Raw genomic sequence first — 18810 nt, forward strand, 5'->3', positions numbered from 1 at the left:
TCCACGCCAAGGCTAGCCTGGGGCAAGTGTGGTACCCTCAAAATGCCACAAGTGCTCAAAACCAAAGGTGTCTCAGAATCCCACTGGCGTGTTTGGGGGAAGCAGACTTTGGGGTCTGTGGGGTCTGGCAAGACACCAGAAGAGCCCAGAGTTCAAGGGATAGCAGATTTGGGAAATATTTTGGGAATCCTGACAACAGGGAATAACAGACACCTATTCTGTGACTTGGGAAAGATGCAAAAGGCTCCATTTATGATGGTGACATATTTTGCTAAAGATTATTTAATCCCAGAAGAAGCAGAGTCCAGCTTAGAAGAGCACAGACCCTGATACCAGCCTGACTAAGTTCAAAGCCCTGATCTGGACCTATTGGCTGGTGACCCTGGGCGAGTCATATCACCTTCCCCCAACTGAAAAAGTGGGAACAGCAGAAGCCCTTACTCATAAACTGCTTTGAGAATTAACTACTTCACACAGAGTTCACTAAATGGCATCTATTGCTATTACTATCATTATTACATTGACCTTTGAACAAAAAGGAGAAAACGATGCTAGCACAGTTTCCCATCTATACCAACCGGGAGGGAACTCTTGCACTCTTCTACATCTGGGCCTTAAGTTCAAATTAAATTGTCACCAAGTTAGGAAGTCGCAGACCAAGGAAATAAAATGGAAAGAATGATCCTTTCCATCACGGAGCAGGGAAGCCACAGCCATGTATGAATAAATCATAAAAACACACTCAGGGCAACTAGGACCAGCCTCGGCCCCTCAAGGAGAGATTTCACAAGCAGCCATGTAGGCCCCAGAAACCAGTCTTCAGACCCAGGAACTAGCAAAATGGAAAACTGTGAGGAGCCAGTTTAATTCAGCAGTAATTTCGCACACAGAAAAAGGTGGTGACAGTCCTGATGGTGACAACAGCTGCCATTCTGGGAGCATCTAATATGCGGCAGTCGCCATGCAAAGCTGCACACCTGTGCAGGAGGTTGTCTGTAGGCCCCACTGCATGGATGACAAAATCGAAGCTCAGACGGGGAGGCCACGTATCTGAAGCCACGCAGTTGGGAGGAGGCGGAGTCAGGGTTTTGTGTGACCTCGAGGCCTGTGCTTTGTGATGCATGGCTTCACAGTATTCACCCTGGGTCTCCACATTGCACCCAGAGCTGGCACAAAGGAGGTGCTCAGTGACTGTTTGGTGACTGAATAAAGGTTGGGAAGTGCAACGTTGGGTGCCCCCGGGTCACACACAGCTCCCCAGAGCACAAAACACCCCATCCAAGCCCATCTACACAATCTGCCCCCAATGGCCCCCACACATGCTCATTCATTCACTGATGCGGTCATTCATTCACGGTCAGGCTCCATGCTGGGCAGGCATCAGGGGCCCAGCCATGGGCCCAGCTAGGGTTTCAGTCACAGCAGCCAGAGTGGCAGGTCCAGGTGGCACCATGCGATACGTTACACCATAATCACCATCAGTTTTCTCAGCAACAGCTCATGCAGTGGGAGCGGCAAGATTCTGTAAGGCCATGGCAATTAATTGTTCAAGAGCCCTAATGGCCTTTAAACTCATTATAATTTGCTTTTGAGGACAAATGATGAATCCCACTCAATGGCCTTTGGGCATCGTCCCCGCCACACAAACACACACACCTCCACAGGGGAGTAGGCCACCTGTGTGGAACTCTCCTCAGGCCCCTGGCCAGGCCCAAGCCCATCAGAATTATACTGTCATCTTGCCACGTGCTTAGTGGGTGGATGTTCCACGTGTCATCATAATTCAAAGGGAACTGACAACAGGGGAGGAAGAAAGTCCAACGGGTCTGCGGGGTGGGGGGAGAGCTGCGTGCTGATCTGGAGGATGGCAGCATTGAACTGGAGCCTGGGCTGGGCAGCGGGGCCAGGGCTTTCAGACATCCATGTTCCCAGGCACCTCTGTGAAGCACATTATCCATCATTCCCTTTCACCGAGGGGCAGGCCAAGGCTCAGAGGAGTATGGTAACTGGCATAAACTCGCAGGGCTGAGCTGGGATTTGAAACAAAGTCTGTTTGCCTCTCGGAGTGCCCTGGACTCTCCTGGCAAAGCATGATGCCATGTCCTATCGAGTCCAGCCAGATAGCACCCATACACACACGCACATACACACATGCACACGCAGACACACACATTGAGCTCCCTTAACAGACAGCCCCGTTCAATCCCTTCCAGAAACACCTATTTGCCCATTCATTTCACTACCGTGTTTCCCCAAAAGCCTTATAAAAGTCAGGTCTTATATTAAGTTTTGCTCTAAAAGACGTGTTAGGGCTTATGTTCAGGGATGTCATCCTGAAAAACACGCTAGGGCTTCTTTTCTGGTTAGGTCTTGTTTTCGGGGAAACACGGTATTTGACTATGCAGAGATGTCAGTCCTGTCCATGTTTCTGAACTGAAGCTGTGTAAATATTAGCACAACTAGTTCATAGCAGACTTCCTTGAGCAAAAGCCTGAAAATCCTGGCAAGACTGTCAGGGTCCTCCAGAGGCCCTCCATCAGAATGTCTGAGTTCTATTTCAGGCTCCCCTTGTAATATTCTGCACAACTCACTAGATTCCTTAGCTGAATGTACCCATTTAGAAAGGGCAGGTAGGGAGACACCCGGGTGGCCTGGGGGCCCAAAGGGCAAAGCATCGGGTGCTGCAAGCACATGCCGTTAGAGAAGCGTCTGCTCCCAGGACAGCGTGCTGTGCCTGGAGAGGGCGTCTTAGACTGTTACACACTGGGGGTGGAGGTCCCTGGAGTACGCCGGGTCCTTTCAGGGTTTAGAGAAGGGGAGATGGTCAGCTGGAAGGACTCTGGATGGGGGCAAGCTGGCCAGTGTAAGGCGCTCCTAGCTCTCCTGGCTCAGCCTCCACAGGCCAAGCTTCCTTTGGAACCACATCCGAGGCACTCGGGAGCAAATGTAACCTACCTGCTCTGAGACCAAAGGGTGAACTACTGTGTCCCCAGTGCCCAGAGCAGGGACTGTACACAGCAGGCACTCTCAATAAACCATGGAGCCTTGGTGCCTATGAGACTGAACACTCAACCTCAGTTTTCACTCCTGCAATATGGGGAAGCCAGTACCACAAGGACAAGAATGCCAACGCAGTACCAGATGGGACAGCTGCATAAGGCAGTGGCACATGCAGGGTGTGCATATCATGACCCTCATTCTGACTGATCCACTGATTCCAGACAGCTGGTCCTACAGCTGCAGCTTGCTCAGCCTTTGCCCCAGATGCAAAGAGCCATGGGGTCTTTGGGAACCCCACCCTCACAACCCTCCATGATGCTTCATGCCCAGAGTTCCGGGCCCTTGGAGTGAGGAGGGGGCAGAGGGGAACCCACGCATGTTCTCAGTGCAACTACCAGACACAGGCTGCAGAATTTTGAACTCAAAGACCAAATGGTTGCAGGTGGGCCTCCCCCCAGGGGGCCTGACACAAGCCAAACCAGCTTGTCAACAAATCCCCTCCACCCCATAGCCCTGCTCCTCCAAGGGGCCTGCAGACAGCTCAGGGCAGCTGTGCTGGCGAGCAGAGCCAGGAAATCGATATTCCCAGCACATACACACTCTCCTTCTCTCCATAAATATCAGCCCTTGGATGCTCAGACAGCCACCCACAACCAGAAGCAGAGAGGGTTGGTCTCTGGGACACATGCACCACTCAGACTCCATTCCTGACTATACCAGGTGTATATAAACAAACACCCCAACCCCCGCAGCGGTCCCTTCACAGCCACAACAGTAGCCACACAGAACCCAGCCTCCCTGGCTTCAGGCGCCCAAGTGCATTCCCAGGGGTCCCGCTGGGGAGCACGCCTGGACCACCTCCCCACCGCCCCTCAGCACCGCACACGCGCCAGGGGTCTCCCCTGACGGAGCAGACACATAACCCCAGACACGGGAGTAAGGTCTCCCCTCAACAGGCCTCCAGGAGGACTCCCTGTCAGCCTTCGGCCCACCTGCAACCAGACACAACCCCCAGGCCTGCTGGCCACACTCCCTCGGGGAACTCCCCACCATCTGCTCTCGCACCAGATACCACCTCCCACCGGGGTTTCCCACGTAAACTCTCCCCCACACAAGCTCCCTTCCAGCAGTCACTGACAAGTGTGAGCGCACACACACTCCCGTACTGACAGCATCTTTTCTCACTCACACCGACTCAGGCCGTGTGTCTGGCCGACACCCACCCACGCAGACACGCTGCATCCCGCTCCCCTCCCCCCCCACCGGCACTGGTCCTGACTCTTACACACCCATTCTCTACAGCTTCTCCCCGGCACACACGTACACTTACGACCCGGCCGTCCCTAACAAACCCGCGCAAACAGACCGCGGCGCCAGGCGCGCTCCCAGACCCACAGCGCCCCGCAGGCGCGCGGCCCCCACGCCAGCCCGGCCCCGCCCGCGGCCCCCACGCCAGCCCGGCCCCGCCCGCGCCCCCGCCGGCCCCGCCCGCAGCCCTTACCCGCAGTCCAGCTCCAGCTCCAGCTCCAGCAAGGACTGGGTCCGCTCGGAGTTGCAATGCAGGCACCACATGGTGGCTGCGGCGGGAGCCGACGGGGCCGGACGCCCGGCACCCAGGCCCCGCGGAGCGCCGCCTACTCCCGCCACGGGCGGCGGGATCCGCGGGCCTGCACCCGACCAGGAGACCTGACCACCCGCCACGCGACCACCTTGAGACACCACCGGTGCCTGCCCGTGCCTGCCGCTCCGGCCCAAGTCCGAGCCCCAGGCCAGCCGAGGCGAACCCTTCCTCCGCCGGGCGCGACCAGAGGCCGGGCCGGAGGAATGTGGCCCGGGAGGGGCGGGGCCGGGAGGCGGGGCCGGGAGGCGGGGCCGCGAGGCGGAGCGCAGGGGGCGGGGCCGCAGGGGCGGGGCCGAAGGGCGGGGCCACGCCGAGCTGCAGGACTAGGTGGGCGACCCGAGCAGGGTCGGCGTTCTCAGCTTACAGCCTTCCGTGTCCCGGCAAGCTAGGCCCTTTTGTGGGAGGGCTGCGCCCTCCTCCGGCACAGACAGCCCCAATATCCATTTATCTTCCTCCCCAACGTGCACAACAAATAACAAAACCCTAAGCCAGCAAACTGTAGCCTTCTCTGCTGGTGGAGCCAATCCGGACTTTGGCCTCAGTGTATAAAACTGGGCCCTTGCTGTCCCAGATGGTCTAGTACTCAGGCTCTGATGGTCCTGCCCCGGAAAAATGAGTAGGTCCTGTCCTGAGGCTGGGGACACCCTTTGGGGGACTTTTTGGTGAGGATCTAATGGAAGCAGCTTCTTTTCCCCCTAAGCCCTTCCCTCGCTCAGAGACAACATTCAGACTCCCATTGCAGGCTTAAAGTAATACTAATTTAGTATCCTAGAGCTCTTTACTGATATTTAATCCTCAAGACAACATTGTGATGTAGGTGGAGTTATTACTGGCCCCATTTTTCAGAAGACTAAACTGAGGCTCAGTTTAACTGGGTTAACTAAGAGGGTTTTAACTAACTCACCTTCTCTCTCCTCTCCCAGGCTGCTCATCTCTCCCTACTATAAGCAATCATGGCTTGCTGTTCTCAATTTGCATATTTACATGTTGATTATCTGTCTTTGGGCTTCATGAAGGCAGCCACAGTGCACAGCACCCACACTTGTGGAATGCCCAAATGTGGTTGGGAGACATCAAGCATACACAGATATAGTCAAAACCCCACCTGTCCTGGGCTGTCCCGCCTGCAAGTCCGTCTCCCGGAGGGCCAGGCAGTTGGCTATTCTGCTGGAGTCAGGAAGCTGTAGGAAGCCACTAAGGCAGGGACATCATCTTGTGCCCTTTTGAATCTTTAATTTGCAGGAGGGGGGGTGGTGCAAAGGGCCTGGTGAGTGTTATTCCCAGATGGGGAAACTGGGCTGGGGTGGGGGACAGTGAAGGAAGAGGACTGGGTTGGTCCAGCTTGTCCCCTGGGAAAGTCCGGAGAGCCAATTTAGTGCACCTGGGTATCCAGGCAAGAGGCTGAGCAAGAATTCAGTGCTGCCCTCACTGCCCATTTCCACATTCTTCCTCTTCGCTTCTGATGTTTTCTTTGCTACTTTAAAAATAAAGACACTGAATGGGAGAAAGTATTTTCAAGACACAAATCTGATAAGGGTCTAGTATTGGTACTATATAAAGAACATTTACAACTCAATAATAAAAAGGCAAATAATCCAATTTAAAAATGGGCAAAGGCTCCGAATGGACATTTCTCCAGAGAAGACATATGAATGGCCACTAACACATGAAAAGATGCTCAACGTCACTAGTCATCAGGGAAGTACAGATCAAAACAGTGAGATATCACCTCTCACCACTAAGATGGCCAGAGTCAAGGAGACAGACAAAAGCACCTACACATGGAGTCCTAGAGTGAGAAGACCACTGAGCCACAAAGTTCAAAGACTGTGGTCACATCCTGCACCCTTATTGGTGGGTGGAGGGAGCTGGAAGGGAACAGGGCTGTTATAGTCCTGTTTGGGGGCGGGGGACAGGTGGAAAACTCCGACCTCAACTTCAATTGCCCTCTAAAAATAGGCTGCAATAAATGGAGCCAAGAGAATTCCCCAGCCCAGCTGCTGGAGCCCTCCAGACAAGCTCCAACAGCCTTACAACCTGATTCTCCAAGAATTTCAGGCACTTCTCCAGGCCCAGGGCCTCGTCAGTTTGGTCTTGGAGATATTGTTCCAGCTGGGATTTAGAAGAAGGGAGTGAACTTCCCTGTTAGCATTTGGAACACCAGAGGATGGAGTCCCTAGAAACCAAATGCCTCTACCTCTCTTGTCTTATCTTCCTGCAAAGTGTGCCTCTTGCTTCTGCTCAGTTAACTGCCTCACAGATTAATAATTTATCAAATCATGAGGTGAGTGAGAAAAGTTCCAGCCAGGAGAGGCAGAGAAAGCCAATTTTTCTGCCGAAATGACTAGACTGGGAAAAAATTGTTCATGTACCGTTTGGGCAAATTCCTTAGCCTTCTGAGTCTCCGTTTCCTTAACCCTGGCTAATTCACCTTTCTGCCGAATTTTTCTGCCGAAATGACTAGACTGGGAAAAATTTGTTCATGTACCGTTTGGGCAAATTCCTTAGCCTTCTGAGTCTCAGTTTCCTTAACCCTGGCTAATTCACCTTGCTATTTAATTTAATTTAGCAAGCATTTATTAGTGCTTGCTCTGTGCCTGTCATCTGAAGCCCAAATGGGGAAGCCAATGCTGTGACAACTGTCCTCCCCCTCCAGTATGATGTCACGATAGTTTGGAGGAAGGAGCCTATAATTCTCTATAACTCTGCCCCATGAGAAGCTCCAAAGATAAAGGGACATTTGGGCTGGGCCTTGAGGGATGAGTAGGAGCCCATGTACAAGGTTGTAGGATGCAAACAAAACCCATGAAAATGTTTAGTCCCACTGTGTTGTCCTGTGCTTTAGTCCTGAGTTGCTTGCCTTGGACCATTTCACAAGCCACAACCCGACTTCATCCCCTCCCCGGGCTCCTGACCACCTCCTGTCTCCCACATTCCCCATGTGGCACTCCCCCAAAGGCCAACCTTTGCAGTCCCTCTCCCAGAACTGTCAGGATGAAGGCCAGCCTCTCCACATGGCTGACCTTGTGGGCTGGTTCATCTCTCCAGCCCTTGCCCTTCATCATGCCCCCTTCATGCGTGCCACACATCCAGCAATACTAAACTTCCTTCAGAACCCCACTATGCCTAGCTCATGGCCAGGACTTTGGGTTTCAGCTTTCAATGTCATTTCTCCCAGAAAACCAACCCAACCGGCCCTCAGTTCAAGTTAGAAACTCCTCTTTTACATATACTCTGGGTTACTCTGCACCTGCTCTCTCATCACAGCTATGAGCTGTACTGTCCCTGCTAGGTGAGTTGGGCCCATGCCAGTGTCTGTAGTGTCTGCCATGCCTACTGTGAGGCCAGGGACACAGAGGTGCCCAGCAGTTGATTAAATCAAAGGTTGGCAAACTAAGTCCTGAGAGCCAAATTCAGCCCACTGCCTGCTTTCTTAAATAAAATTTTATTGGAACAGAATCACAGCCATTCACTTACGTATCATCTATGGATACTTTTGTGCTACAACAACAGAAAGAACTGAACAGTTGCAATAGAGATGCATGGCCTTTATCTAGCTCTCCACAGAAAAATTTTGCCAACCCTGAAATAAATGAAGCTCCCCTGAAGTAGTTTCACGTTGGCTCCAGCTACCCCAGCGAATGCCCTGCCCTTTCAGCCTGAGCCCTGGTGCCCTGGCTCAGGCCCCGAGGACAAGATCTGGAAAGAGCAGAATCTGAACATCACGGGAAAGCTGGTAATGAAAACAACAGGGCCGGGCCAGGTGACCCTCAGACAAGATGGCTACAAGATGGTGTGATTCACTGTCAGGAACGAATCCTACAAATCTAGCTACCCGCAGGCATGAAGACTTAGATCTGAGTATGCAAGTAGTTTGTAACAGCAGAACATAGAGGAGGAAGCGCACAATGCGCCTCAATGGGACTTGGTAAGTAAACAGTGGTGCACCGATCAGTGGAGTCCTGTGTTAAAAAGGTGGCAGCAGCCTCACACGTACACACTTACAGGAAAAGATCTGAGAGACAACACTGACGTTAAAAAGTCCAGAAAATGTGAAATGTATTTATAAGCTATAGAACTAGTGTTCTTATATAGGATAACATAAGACGATTTATTAAAGGAGACCCAAGAAACAGGCACCAGTGGTTGCCTCTGAGAAGAGAAACTGGGGGTTCCAGAGATTCCTGCAAATGGGCTGCTGCTCTCTAAGCTGGAGATCCAGCTGGGACAGAGGAGGGAAAGAGGAAGACTTTTCACTCTATGCCCTTATATAGTTTTCAAAATTTTAAACAAGTGTTTATTACATTAAGGAAAAAAAGCCAGTGAAATAAAGAAATCAATAAAACACATGGTAATCCAAGGGACTGGAGGTCTTCTACCGCTTCCCCCCGAAAATAAGACCTAGCGAGACCATCAGCTCTAATGCGCCTTTTGGAGCAAAAATTAATATAAGATCCAGTCTTATTTTACTATAACATAAGACCAGGTCTTATAATATATAATATAATTTGAGTCTTATATTAATTTTTGCTCCAAAAGGCGCATTAGAGCTGATGGTCCAGCTAGGTCTTATTTTCGGGGAAACGGTAGCATCTTCTAGGAGGCTGTGAAGCCTGCCAGAACCAGTGCACAGAGACCCCAATTCTAGATTGTACTTAAGCTGCCTCGCTGGCCACTCCAGTTTCCTTGTCTTTTCAGCAGGCTGTGTCTTACTGACAGCCATGCAAATCAACTGGAGTTGCCTTATAGCCTATTCCAGCTTCCCTCTCAGTGCCCGTCACTAATGCATTACGCTTCATAACACTGAAACAGGCATGCGCACATCCCAGCCAGAATGCTGGGTCTAGGAGGGGGCTCTGTGATCATCCCTCCAGCCCAACCCCTCGTTTTACAAACCAAGGCCCAGAGAGGCGAAGGGGTGAGCCCAGGGGTTTGTGGCCAGGCCCAGGCTACCAGTCCTCACTGCTGGGCGGCGCAGCAGGGACGTGCACAGTGCAGCATACAGCCTGGGCATGGGGGAGTTGTAGGTTCCATCCACAGTGGAATTTATCCGTGTAAGTGTTGGACGCCATAAAAAACCAGAGACAGCTGTGCAGAACATAGAACTCTCTGGAGTGACATCGAAGGGAAGCTAGTTAGTCTCCAGAAGAGAAATTATCCAGATAAATAAAGCTGTTCTAGAAAAAGCAGAGAACCCTATGATTTCACTGATATGTGGAATATAAACCCAAAACAACAAAAGAAAAAGACAAACAAATGAGAAACAAAAACTCACAGACACAGACAATAGTTTAGTGGTCACCAGAGGGTAAGGGGGGAGGGGAGAGAGAGGAGGGTAAGGGGGATCAAATATATGGTGATGGAAGGAGAACTGACTCTGGGTGGTGAACACACAATGGGATTTATAGATGATGTAATACAGAATTGTACACCTGAAATCTATGCAATTTTACTAACAATTGTCACCCCAATAAACTTTAATTAAAAATAAATAAAATAAAGCTGTTCTTATTAAGTGCCAAGTCACTTTTTCAATTTCCATTATATTTAATAAAAACCACTTGCATATCATGGACTTCTCTGATCATACTAAACAACGTAAACTAAATGACGTTGGCATAACTGACTTTGGGAGGCTGGGGTTGTTTATCTGGAACGAGAGTGTAGGGCCATTTACCTGCTCGGGCACTGCCTTGGTCGTCATCGAGCTCCTGACTCTCTTTCCAGCCTCACTCCCAGCTACCATCTCTACAATACAGCTCCTCCCAGAATGCATCAGGCATGTTTCCGTCCCAGTGCCTTTGCTTATGCTGTTCCCGCTTCCTGGGTTGCTCTCTTTATCTGCTTGGCAAACTCCTACTCAACTTTCAAGGACCAGCCCAAATGTCACCTTCTCTTTGAAGCAACCCTTAGTGCTCCCACTCGCCCTCACCGACACTGTGGACACCTCAAGGGCTGGGACGATGGCTCTCCATCATTATCTACCCTCTCAGCTCAGTGGCGCCCTGACGCTGCCACTGCTCCACGTAACTGGCACAGTTGTCACAGCACCAGGGGAACTGAGTTCCAACCACAGAAAACTCAACAGCACTTGGGTTGGCCACGACCTGGACTGTACGGTGAGGTTAGGGTGGCCTTAATGTTAGCACACCCTGTAGCTTTAGAGCAGAAGGAGCTACCCAGTGCTACCTGCTCATCATTCACACGACAAACCTGAGGCCTAGAGCGTGGGAGTCCTTCCCCAAGTCATGCTGGCACACAGCCTACAATTCGTCCTCTGCCTTCCTCTCCATAGCTCTCTCCCCACTGTTCTGACAAAGGAAGCCACGGAGCCAGGGAACCATCGTGGTTTGAGGTATGAGGATGTTGTTTTCCTGTGGTCTTAAAATGAATGATAAATGAATGATGCAGTTGTTATTATGCCAACAGTTGACAAATGGATTAATACAGCCTGTGAAGGCATGGGAAAGACCCTCTGGGAGGTGCTGCAGTAACAGGACCACAGTGTCAGGACACAGGGTCCAATGCACGGAGAAACAAAATCCCCCATGGCTAGAGATACAGGGTGGCTCCGTGGGAGCTCTGAAAAACCCACCATGTGACGTGTGCTCAGTGATTGGCCAAGTGAACAAAACAGCCAGTAATGATCGCCTCCTCCAAGAAGCCCTCCTAGCCTGGATCCCCAGAGCACTCCACGCTTCCAGTTCCCCACTGCCCACTACAACCCCGACCACCCAGGGGATGTTGTTTTGTTGTAAAAGTGAAGGAAGAGCGTGGTGGAAGCCACAGATCATAATGTTTTCACCACATCCCTTCCCAGTCTGGCCCTTCTGTGGGCATACCCCATCTTTCTGAGTCCCTCTGCTGGGCCCAGCCAGGTGAGTTGGACTGCTTGTCCTGGAGTCCAAGGGGCAGGGCCTGTGGAGAACAGACCTGTGGCTTCTGAAGTGTGGCTACTTGAGTTCTTGAATCTATTAAAGTGGATGGGAAATGGCCAGACACCAGGAAGAAATGTAGAAGGAAAAGCTGAGCTATTGCCTTCACCAGGGAAGGGCTCTTTCCTGACCCTCACCCCTGCCCAAATCACAGTTCATCACACTTCCCATCAGGGTGCCCTGCCAGCCCCAGATACAATCAAAAGTGCTCCCACTTCAGCCTCTCATACTCAACCCTCCTTTTCCTGGTTGGTGGCACAAGGAAGTCACCACCAGCTCCTTAGGGAAGACCCACAATGCTTACACTGAGCAGGTCCAGCCCTCCCTCAGGGACAGCTCAAGGAAAATGGCCCCAGGCTGTTTCCGGTAGGCCTCTCTGTGCCCACTCTCTCTGCCTGAGATGGAGCCCAAGCCACCCCAGTTCTCCGCCGCAAATGGAAGAGGGAGGCCTGTGACCAATAGGTCTGGAAAGATATCCCCCCCACCCCCTCCTCCCTCCATGTGACCTTGGGTAAATTACCCAGCTTCCCAGGTCCTCAGTGCCTTCACCCACAAAGGGGGGCAGGACCTTCCTTGCGGAGTGGAGTGAGGCTTGGCAATGACACTCGCAACTGCCTAGTCAGGGCCAAGCACCCTGGAGGCCTTCAGAGCCGGCAGTCCCGCACCTCACACCGGAGTAGCCAAGGTGTGTTGGATGAGGAAGCGCTTTTCCTACCAGATGCTCCAGCCCAGACTGGGACTGCTTGGCTGGGATGGCTTGGGCCACACGTTGGTATCAAAATCCCAGATCCCTGCACCTGGCTGAGAACTTGCCTGTCGGGCAAGTATACCAGCCTTCTGAGCCTGCTTTCTTACCGCCCTGCTCCTTGTGCCTCCTCAAGCCTGGGGGCTGTTACCTGTCTCACACAGTCATGACCATCTCTCACGGGCATATACTCTGAACCAGGCACTTTACCGAACTGATTGAATTTAATCCTCAACAACCCTCCATTTCACAGATAAACTGAGGCTCAGAGACGTGCAGTAATTTGCCTGAGGCAACACAGGGATTTGAGCACAGGTCCATTTGGCCCCCAAACCACGGACGTGTTACATTCATGAAGCCAGACTTGTCTCTTCTCCCCCTACACCAGGAGCTTACTGAGCACAGGCTCTGTACTAAGTGCTTTACATGTGCCGTCTCATTTAAGCCTCACAAGGACCTTCTAAAGTCAGTACTATTCCTATTATCCTCATTCTATGATCCAGAAATAGAAACTGAGGCTCAGAAAGGCTAAGGAATTTGTTTAAGGGCAAACAGCTTAAGTGAAGGATTTGAACCCAGGTCTGTCTGAGTCCCAAGTGCTTATAACAGTATTCCCTTTGGTCTTCAAGGTGCAGCTCCAAGAAGACCCCTGCAGGGGACAGTCTCCCCTCCTGGTTGATACGATGGAAATGACAAAAGCAAAATCAGTCCCTCCCTGACCCCACTGGCTGTGGAGTCAGACTCCTGGCTCTGTCCCTAGATTGGCAGTGTGGCCTTGGGCATCGCCCCTCTGCACCTCAGTTTCCTCTTCTGTAAAATGGGAACGAATAGCAATGCATATCTCTGAGTTTGTAAATACTTAAGTGGCATATCAAGTGCTGGGTCCTCAGCATGCACTCTGCCCACCACTGTCCACCACTGCCCACGCAGTCTGCTCCTGGAACCCCTTCACAAATCCCGATTCTCTGCCTGGGAATGCCCCTTCCCCTTTGGAATGGAATGCAGCTAGGGCGAAGCAGAAAGGGAATGGCAGTGGCCACCCAGGAAGGATGCAATGCTTCCGCCAGCTCTGCTGAGGCTGCCTCAGAGGTTCCAGTTGGGGTCACATCTGGGGTAGTCCTGGAGTTTGCTCTTTCTCTTCCCCGGCTGCCTGTGTCTCCCATTCCTCCTTCAACAAACCCATCCCAGGGCTGAGCCCACACTCAGAGGGCCCCTTGTTATGAACTCCTTGAGGAGCTTGGGACCAGGGATTAATTAAGTTCCACAATTCCAAGGCCCACCTATAGTCTGGGAGACAGGCCTCACACTTGAAGAGCTCTGAGACAGCGATACATGTCCCAAGGAGGGCTGGTGGACTGCTCCCGGCCACTTCTTCTGAGGCCTCTCCCCAGGTTCCCCAGGTAAGCCATACCCAATCTCCTGGTCTCATTTAACTCCCTTTCAAGCCCATCTCACCAGCTTCTATTTTTATCTTGCTTAATCACTTGTTAACTTGTTTACTGTCTGTCTCTTCTACCAGAACGAAGCTCTATGAAGGAGACTTTGCTCACCACTGTATCCCAGCACACTACACTGATGGTGCCTGGTCTGCAGTAGCTGTTCAAAAAACATCAGATAAATGGATGAATTTTGTTGAACCACATTCATTCTGGCTCAGGGACAACTACAGGGGTCGGGCAAGACACGTGAGTCGGGAAGGGAATCGCAGGCCCCCTTCCTGCTCCCCAGCCTCACCCTCGTCTTACTCTGAGCCAATACCCCTCTTCATACACCATAGATTATGGAAGGGCCAGGAGAAGCTGTTTCACAAAAACATCAATTCTTATCTCCAGCATGCCCAGTACTTAAAGGAACCAGTCAGCTAAAGATTTTATTTAAAAAAAAAAAAGAGGAATCCCTTTGGCAACACAAATGACCATCCTTGACATATTTGGGTTTCTTTTCTAGTAACTTTGCTTAAACTGGGAGCCATCTGCATTAAAAGGAGTGGGGAAATTGAGGGAACCTAGAAAAAAATACATACGGAAAGCTGCAAGGGCTTCCATCTGGTGTCACTGATTCAGTCACATGGCAGGGCTGGGTCCATGTTTTAAGGGGCTGTTAGGGAAGTAGCTCGCTTACCTTTAAGAAGTGCCTTCACACTGCAGAGTGGCACCCAGGGGCTGCCAGCCAAGGCCCCAGTGGGCCTCTATGAATAGTCTGTTCATTTACAACAAGTGCTGGGAACACCCATTTCACAAATGGATCCTGCTGAGTGCTCCTAAAACAACAGCTTCTCTTAAGTGGGTTAAACATTGTCCTGTGCCATCTTCTTTATGTGATTGATTTAAACAACACCTTCTTTTGCCCCAGTAAGAGGAAGGCTTCAACCAGCTTGACCTGACTCCACTGTTTCAGAACTAACAGAGGTGGGGTACATGTGACATCTGACTCATTTATTTGAATAAATCTATAACTGAGAACATGTGCGTTCCTGAATGTGTTCCACCTGACCACCTCCTGTGGGTCAGGTCCTGACTAGGTATCTCAGAGGATGCAGAGAGAAAGCAGAGGTGGGTCCTCCCTCGGCCAGCCCAGTGGATCAGGGGCCTGAAGGCGGCTCTCATTTGGATGCCAGCCCTTCATCAATTGAGAGCTGCCTCCCGACAGCAGCTCCGCCAGCTGCGTTTGCATCCCAGTTTATCACAGAGGCCCTGAAGCCCAGAGAGGGTATGTAATTTGCTCAAAGACACACAACCCATTAATGATGGGGCTGAGACTAGAACCCAGGTACACTGACACTCAGCCTAAGTTCTTTCCACTCCACCAGTGGTTCTCAAAGTGTGGTCCCAGGAATAGCAGCGGCCACAGTCCCAGTCGGGGACCATTTGAAATGCAAATTCTCACCATCCAGCTGATTCTGATGCCTGCTGAAGTTTGAGAACCCTGCACATGCCAGGGCACTAATATGGGTGGTCAGTGCCATCATGGGAGCATAGAGACAGGAACGACTGTGAGCTGCTGGGGGTGGCCATCAGGGAAGTCTTTCTGGAGGAGGTGACACCTACCTTGGGATTTGTGGCATGAATTGGAATTCACTGAGTGACTGAGCAGGAGAAGGGCACTGCATGTCCAGGGAATGGCATGGGCGAAGGCTTGGGGAGCTTGGGAAAATAAAATCATAGTTCTGCAAATATGTGAATCGTGAAGTGTGGGGACAGGTAAGCTATGAAAAAGGAAGCCAGAGGGTTAAGTAGGGGCTTCGTCCTATGGGTGTGTGTTTAGGGGGTTGCAGTCAGCAGAAGTGGCCTGGATTTATCCCCAGGTTAGTTTTCCCAAGGACCAAAAGCACTGTACACCAATTAATGCTACTCTTTCCATCAGGGAGACTTTATATCTGTTACATCAATAAGAAGCCAGTCTCACCAAGCATAAATTGAGTTTTCCCATAAAAATAAATCACCAGTACTGAAAGACTGTTATAAAATACTGCTTGGATTATCAGCAAAAGGCCTGTGCTTGAGGGCCTTTGTTTAAAACAGAGATTAGCAAGTAGTAGAGAGAATCCATTTACAGAAGGCAGCCATAAAACAGAAGGTTGCTTTTCATATCCTGATAGGGAGCAAGATACAGGATGCATTACTAAGTGAAAAAAGTAAGGTGATGAATGCTGCATTTGGGTAAAAGAAGATAGGGGGAGAGTACGCGCGCACACACACACACACATTGACATATGCATACAATATCCTGGACAGTGGCTACTTCTGGGAGAATTGGGACAGGGCTGGGAGGGTAGCTCACTGTTCACTGTATACCGTTTTATATCTTTAGCTGTTGAACCATGTGATTGTATTACTTCCCATAAAATAAAGAAATACAATTAAGCCTTTCCTAGAGTGATAAAGAGCTGTTACAGACACGTGAGCCCCACTGCCACTTTGGTCTGGAGGTAATCAGAGGGCTGAGCGAGCCCGCGGGCTCGTCCCCATTACTGAATGCCTGAAGTCAGTTCACACCCACGAGGGCCTGGGTCTCATACATCCAGAAACCCTGCTTGGTGGGTAGCAGGGGTCCCAGAACACACTTTGTACAGCCAGAAAAAACACCCTCAAGCATGTTGTGTTTTCACCGCCACCTGTGGCTGGGGCGGGCTGGGGAGTGGTCAAGGTCAGGTCCCCTGTGGTTCGGAACAAGACCTGGCACGTCCTGCACCGTGAAGAGAGAAGGGCAGGCCCCAGAGAGCACCCCCTGCACACCAGGCAAGTGCCGGGAGCTGCCTCGTGGAATCAGTTATCAAGTCCCATTATTTAGGCCATACGGAAACTGAGACACAGAGCTTAAACGGCACAGCTCAAGGCCACTCAGCTGCTCATGGCAGAGCTGGGATTCCCACCTGCAGGCCTGTGCATGGAAAGTTTGGGAGCCCCTGCGCCAAGTGGGCTTGGCTAGTGAGAGAACCCCACCCCACAAACTAAGTGTAAACCGCAAGACCCACACTGGGCCCTGCCCTCCGGTCCCCGGAGCGGACCCACAATTAGCATTACTTATGCAACGACCCACACACAACTTTCGTCTCGCTCACAATTTCCACATATGACTGCCATTTACGTGTCAGTAGCAAAGACATCAAGGTGTGGAAAGCCCCTTAGTGTTAGAAATGCAATTTGGAATTACAGGCGTACAACAACTTGTTCAACATCTCAGCTGTGTCTGCAGTAATTATTAAGGGTAATCCACAGCTAATAAACACAGCACTGTATGGAGCTGGAAAGCTGGAGTGGGGGTACTAGACGTGGACCTCGGTTGTTTCCCTCCAGGTCATTTCTTCTTCCAGGGTCCCTCCTGTCCCTTCCTGCAGCGGGCCTCGTCCTTATGGCAGTTGCACTTGATGGGCCTCTCGTGGGGCTCGGCCCTGTCTTCAGGCACCCACACAGGAACAAGTGGGCGCCCTTCCTGGCGGGTCCTGCCTCCTGCCCTCAGAAGGGGCCCTGTTCTAGGATTGCTTCCCATTTTTCCTGCACAGTCTCGGGACAACACTGCCTTCCAGTAATTGCCTCTTGCTTTAGTCAGTCAGGCTGCTGTGTGCTGCTTGCAATCAAGGCTCTAGCTTCTGCTCCCTGGTCGCCCTCAGTGAGCACCGGTACTTTCATGGCAGGCAGGCTTACTTATAGTAGCAGTGCCGTGGATGCCATTTCTGGAGCCCGATTCTGTGCCAGGTGCTCCACGGGGCTCACACACGGTGTCTGCGACCCTCCCAACCACAGACAAGGCGCCATCCACATTTCCCAGTAGGGACGGGCTCAGAAGGACCAAGCCATTTGCCCAAGACACACGATGGCACACGGATGGCCCAACTGCCGAGCAGTCCCACTTTGGGACACAGCCTCTGGTCGGGAAGGTGCTTCTTCATCCAATATACACTGGCATCTCTGGGGTTTAGCTCTGGTGCCAGGTTCAGGGGCCCCCGTGGAGCAGGGGAGGGACTCCCGGGATGTGAAGGCCTCCTGTGGCACGCCCCGGCCAGGCTAACACTTGTTGGACACTCACTGTGTGCTTTATGCATACCAGGGACTGCATAACATGCATTTCACTGACCTGAGGCTGAAGAGAGGAGGTCTGGACCCAAGCACTCCCCTGCAAAGGGTGGTTTCACTCAACTGTCCCCAGGTCGAGCTTAGCAGCAAATTTAGATCAGCTTAAAAAGACAACTCATGGCACAGTGGATGGAGTAGTCCTCAGAGGAGACGAAAGACAGGGTGGTGACAACTGCAGGCTGGAGCCACCAAACCAGTGGTCTGGGTGCAGTGGGGAGCAGGGGGAAGCTTGGCCTGGCCTTGGACTGACCACAGTGGTCCCCAGCCCACCTCTCACTGGGCTGACCCCAGCTGGTTCAGCCCATCAACCACCGCTGGGGGCCTGGCACCACCGGTCGCCCTGCTGGAGAACTGCAGTCTGGCCTCTCAAGCCCCCAGAGAGCAGGCAGATGCCCGGCTTGGGGCCAGGTGCACAGAGAACAATGGCTGAGCCAGTCTGTGTACCCCCACCCCAAGCTTCCTCATTCAAACCTTCTTCCTGTCTGAACAACCTAACACACCCTCCTCCCGACCCTCCTTCTCATACGGATGGAGGGCAGCTGGATCAGGAAGCAGAGCCAAAGCTCAAACCCGATTTCAAAAACATTTCAATCTAACAACACGTCACTGCCTTGTTTCAAACCCTGGCTTCTCACTGCTTAAGAAATAAGCACCAAATTCCTTGCCATACCCACAAACCTCTGTGGATTTGGCCTCTGCCTATCTCTGCCCTCCCCACTCTACTCCAACCTCATATCCAGTAAGTTGGCTCCTGCCCCTGGGCCTTTGCACATGCTGTTCCCTCTGCTGAGTACACACGTCTCTCTTTTCACCCACTAGACCCTGACTTCACCGTCAGGTCTCAGCTCCTTCAGACAAGTTGCCTGACTTCTTCGCAGGCACCACGGAGCGATTCCTCCCAGCATGTGGTTGCTACTGTTCACGGGAGTGTTTCCC

General features: G+C 51.7%; 1 protein-coding gene across 10 annotated transcripts in view; it reads right to left on the reverse strand.

Moving 5' to 3' along the window:
• Window positions 1-18810, reverse strand: part of IQSEC1 (IQ motif and Sec7 domain ArfGEF 1) — a 497252-nt gene that overhangs the window by 75643 nt on the left and 402799 nt on the right. Inside the window, exon 1 of one of the 10 annotated variants that reach the window (XM_081066463.1) lies at window positions 4502-4632. The exons of 8 other annotated variants lie outside the window; for them this stretch is intronic. In XM_081066463.1, the coding sequence (XP_080922589.1) occupies window positions 4502-4572 (71 nt within the window). In that variant the 5' untranslated portion in view covers window positions 4573-4632. Of the gene's footprint in view, window positions 1-4501; window positions 4801-18810 lie in introns of those variants that run through there. One more of the 10 variants, XM_081066458.1, reaches the window with a different exon arrangement.

Source organism: Rhinolophus hipposideros, assembly GCF_964194185.1.
Source record: "Rhinolophus hipposideros genome assembly, chromosome: 2".
In the NCBI taxonomy this organism is placed as follows: domain Eukaryota; kingdom Metazoa; phylum Chordata; class Mammalia; order Chiroptera; family Rhinolophidae; genus Rhinolophus; species Rhinolophus hipposideros.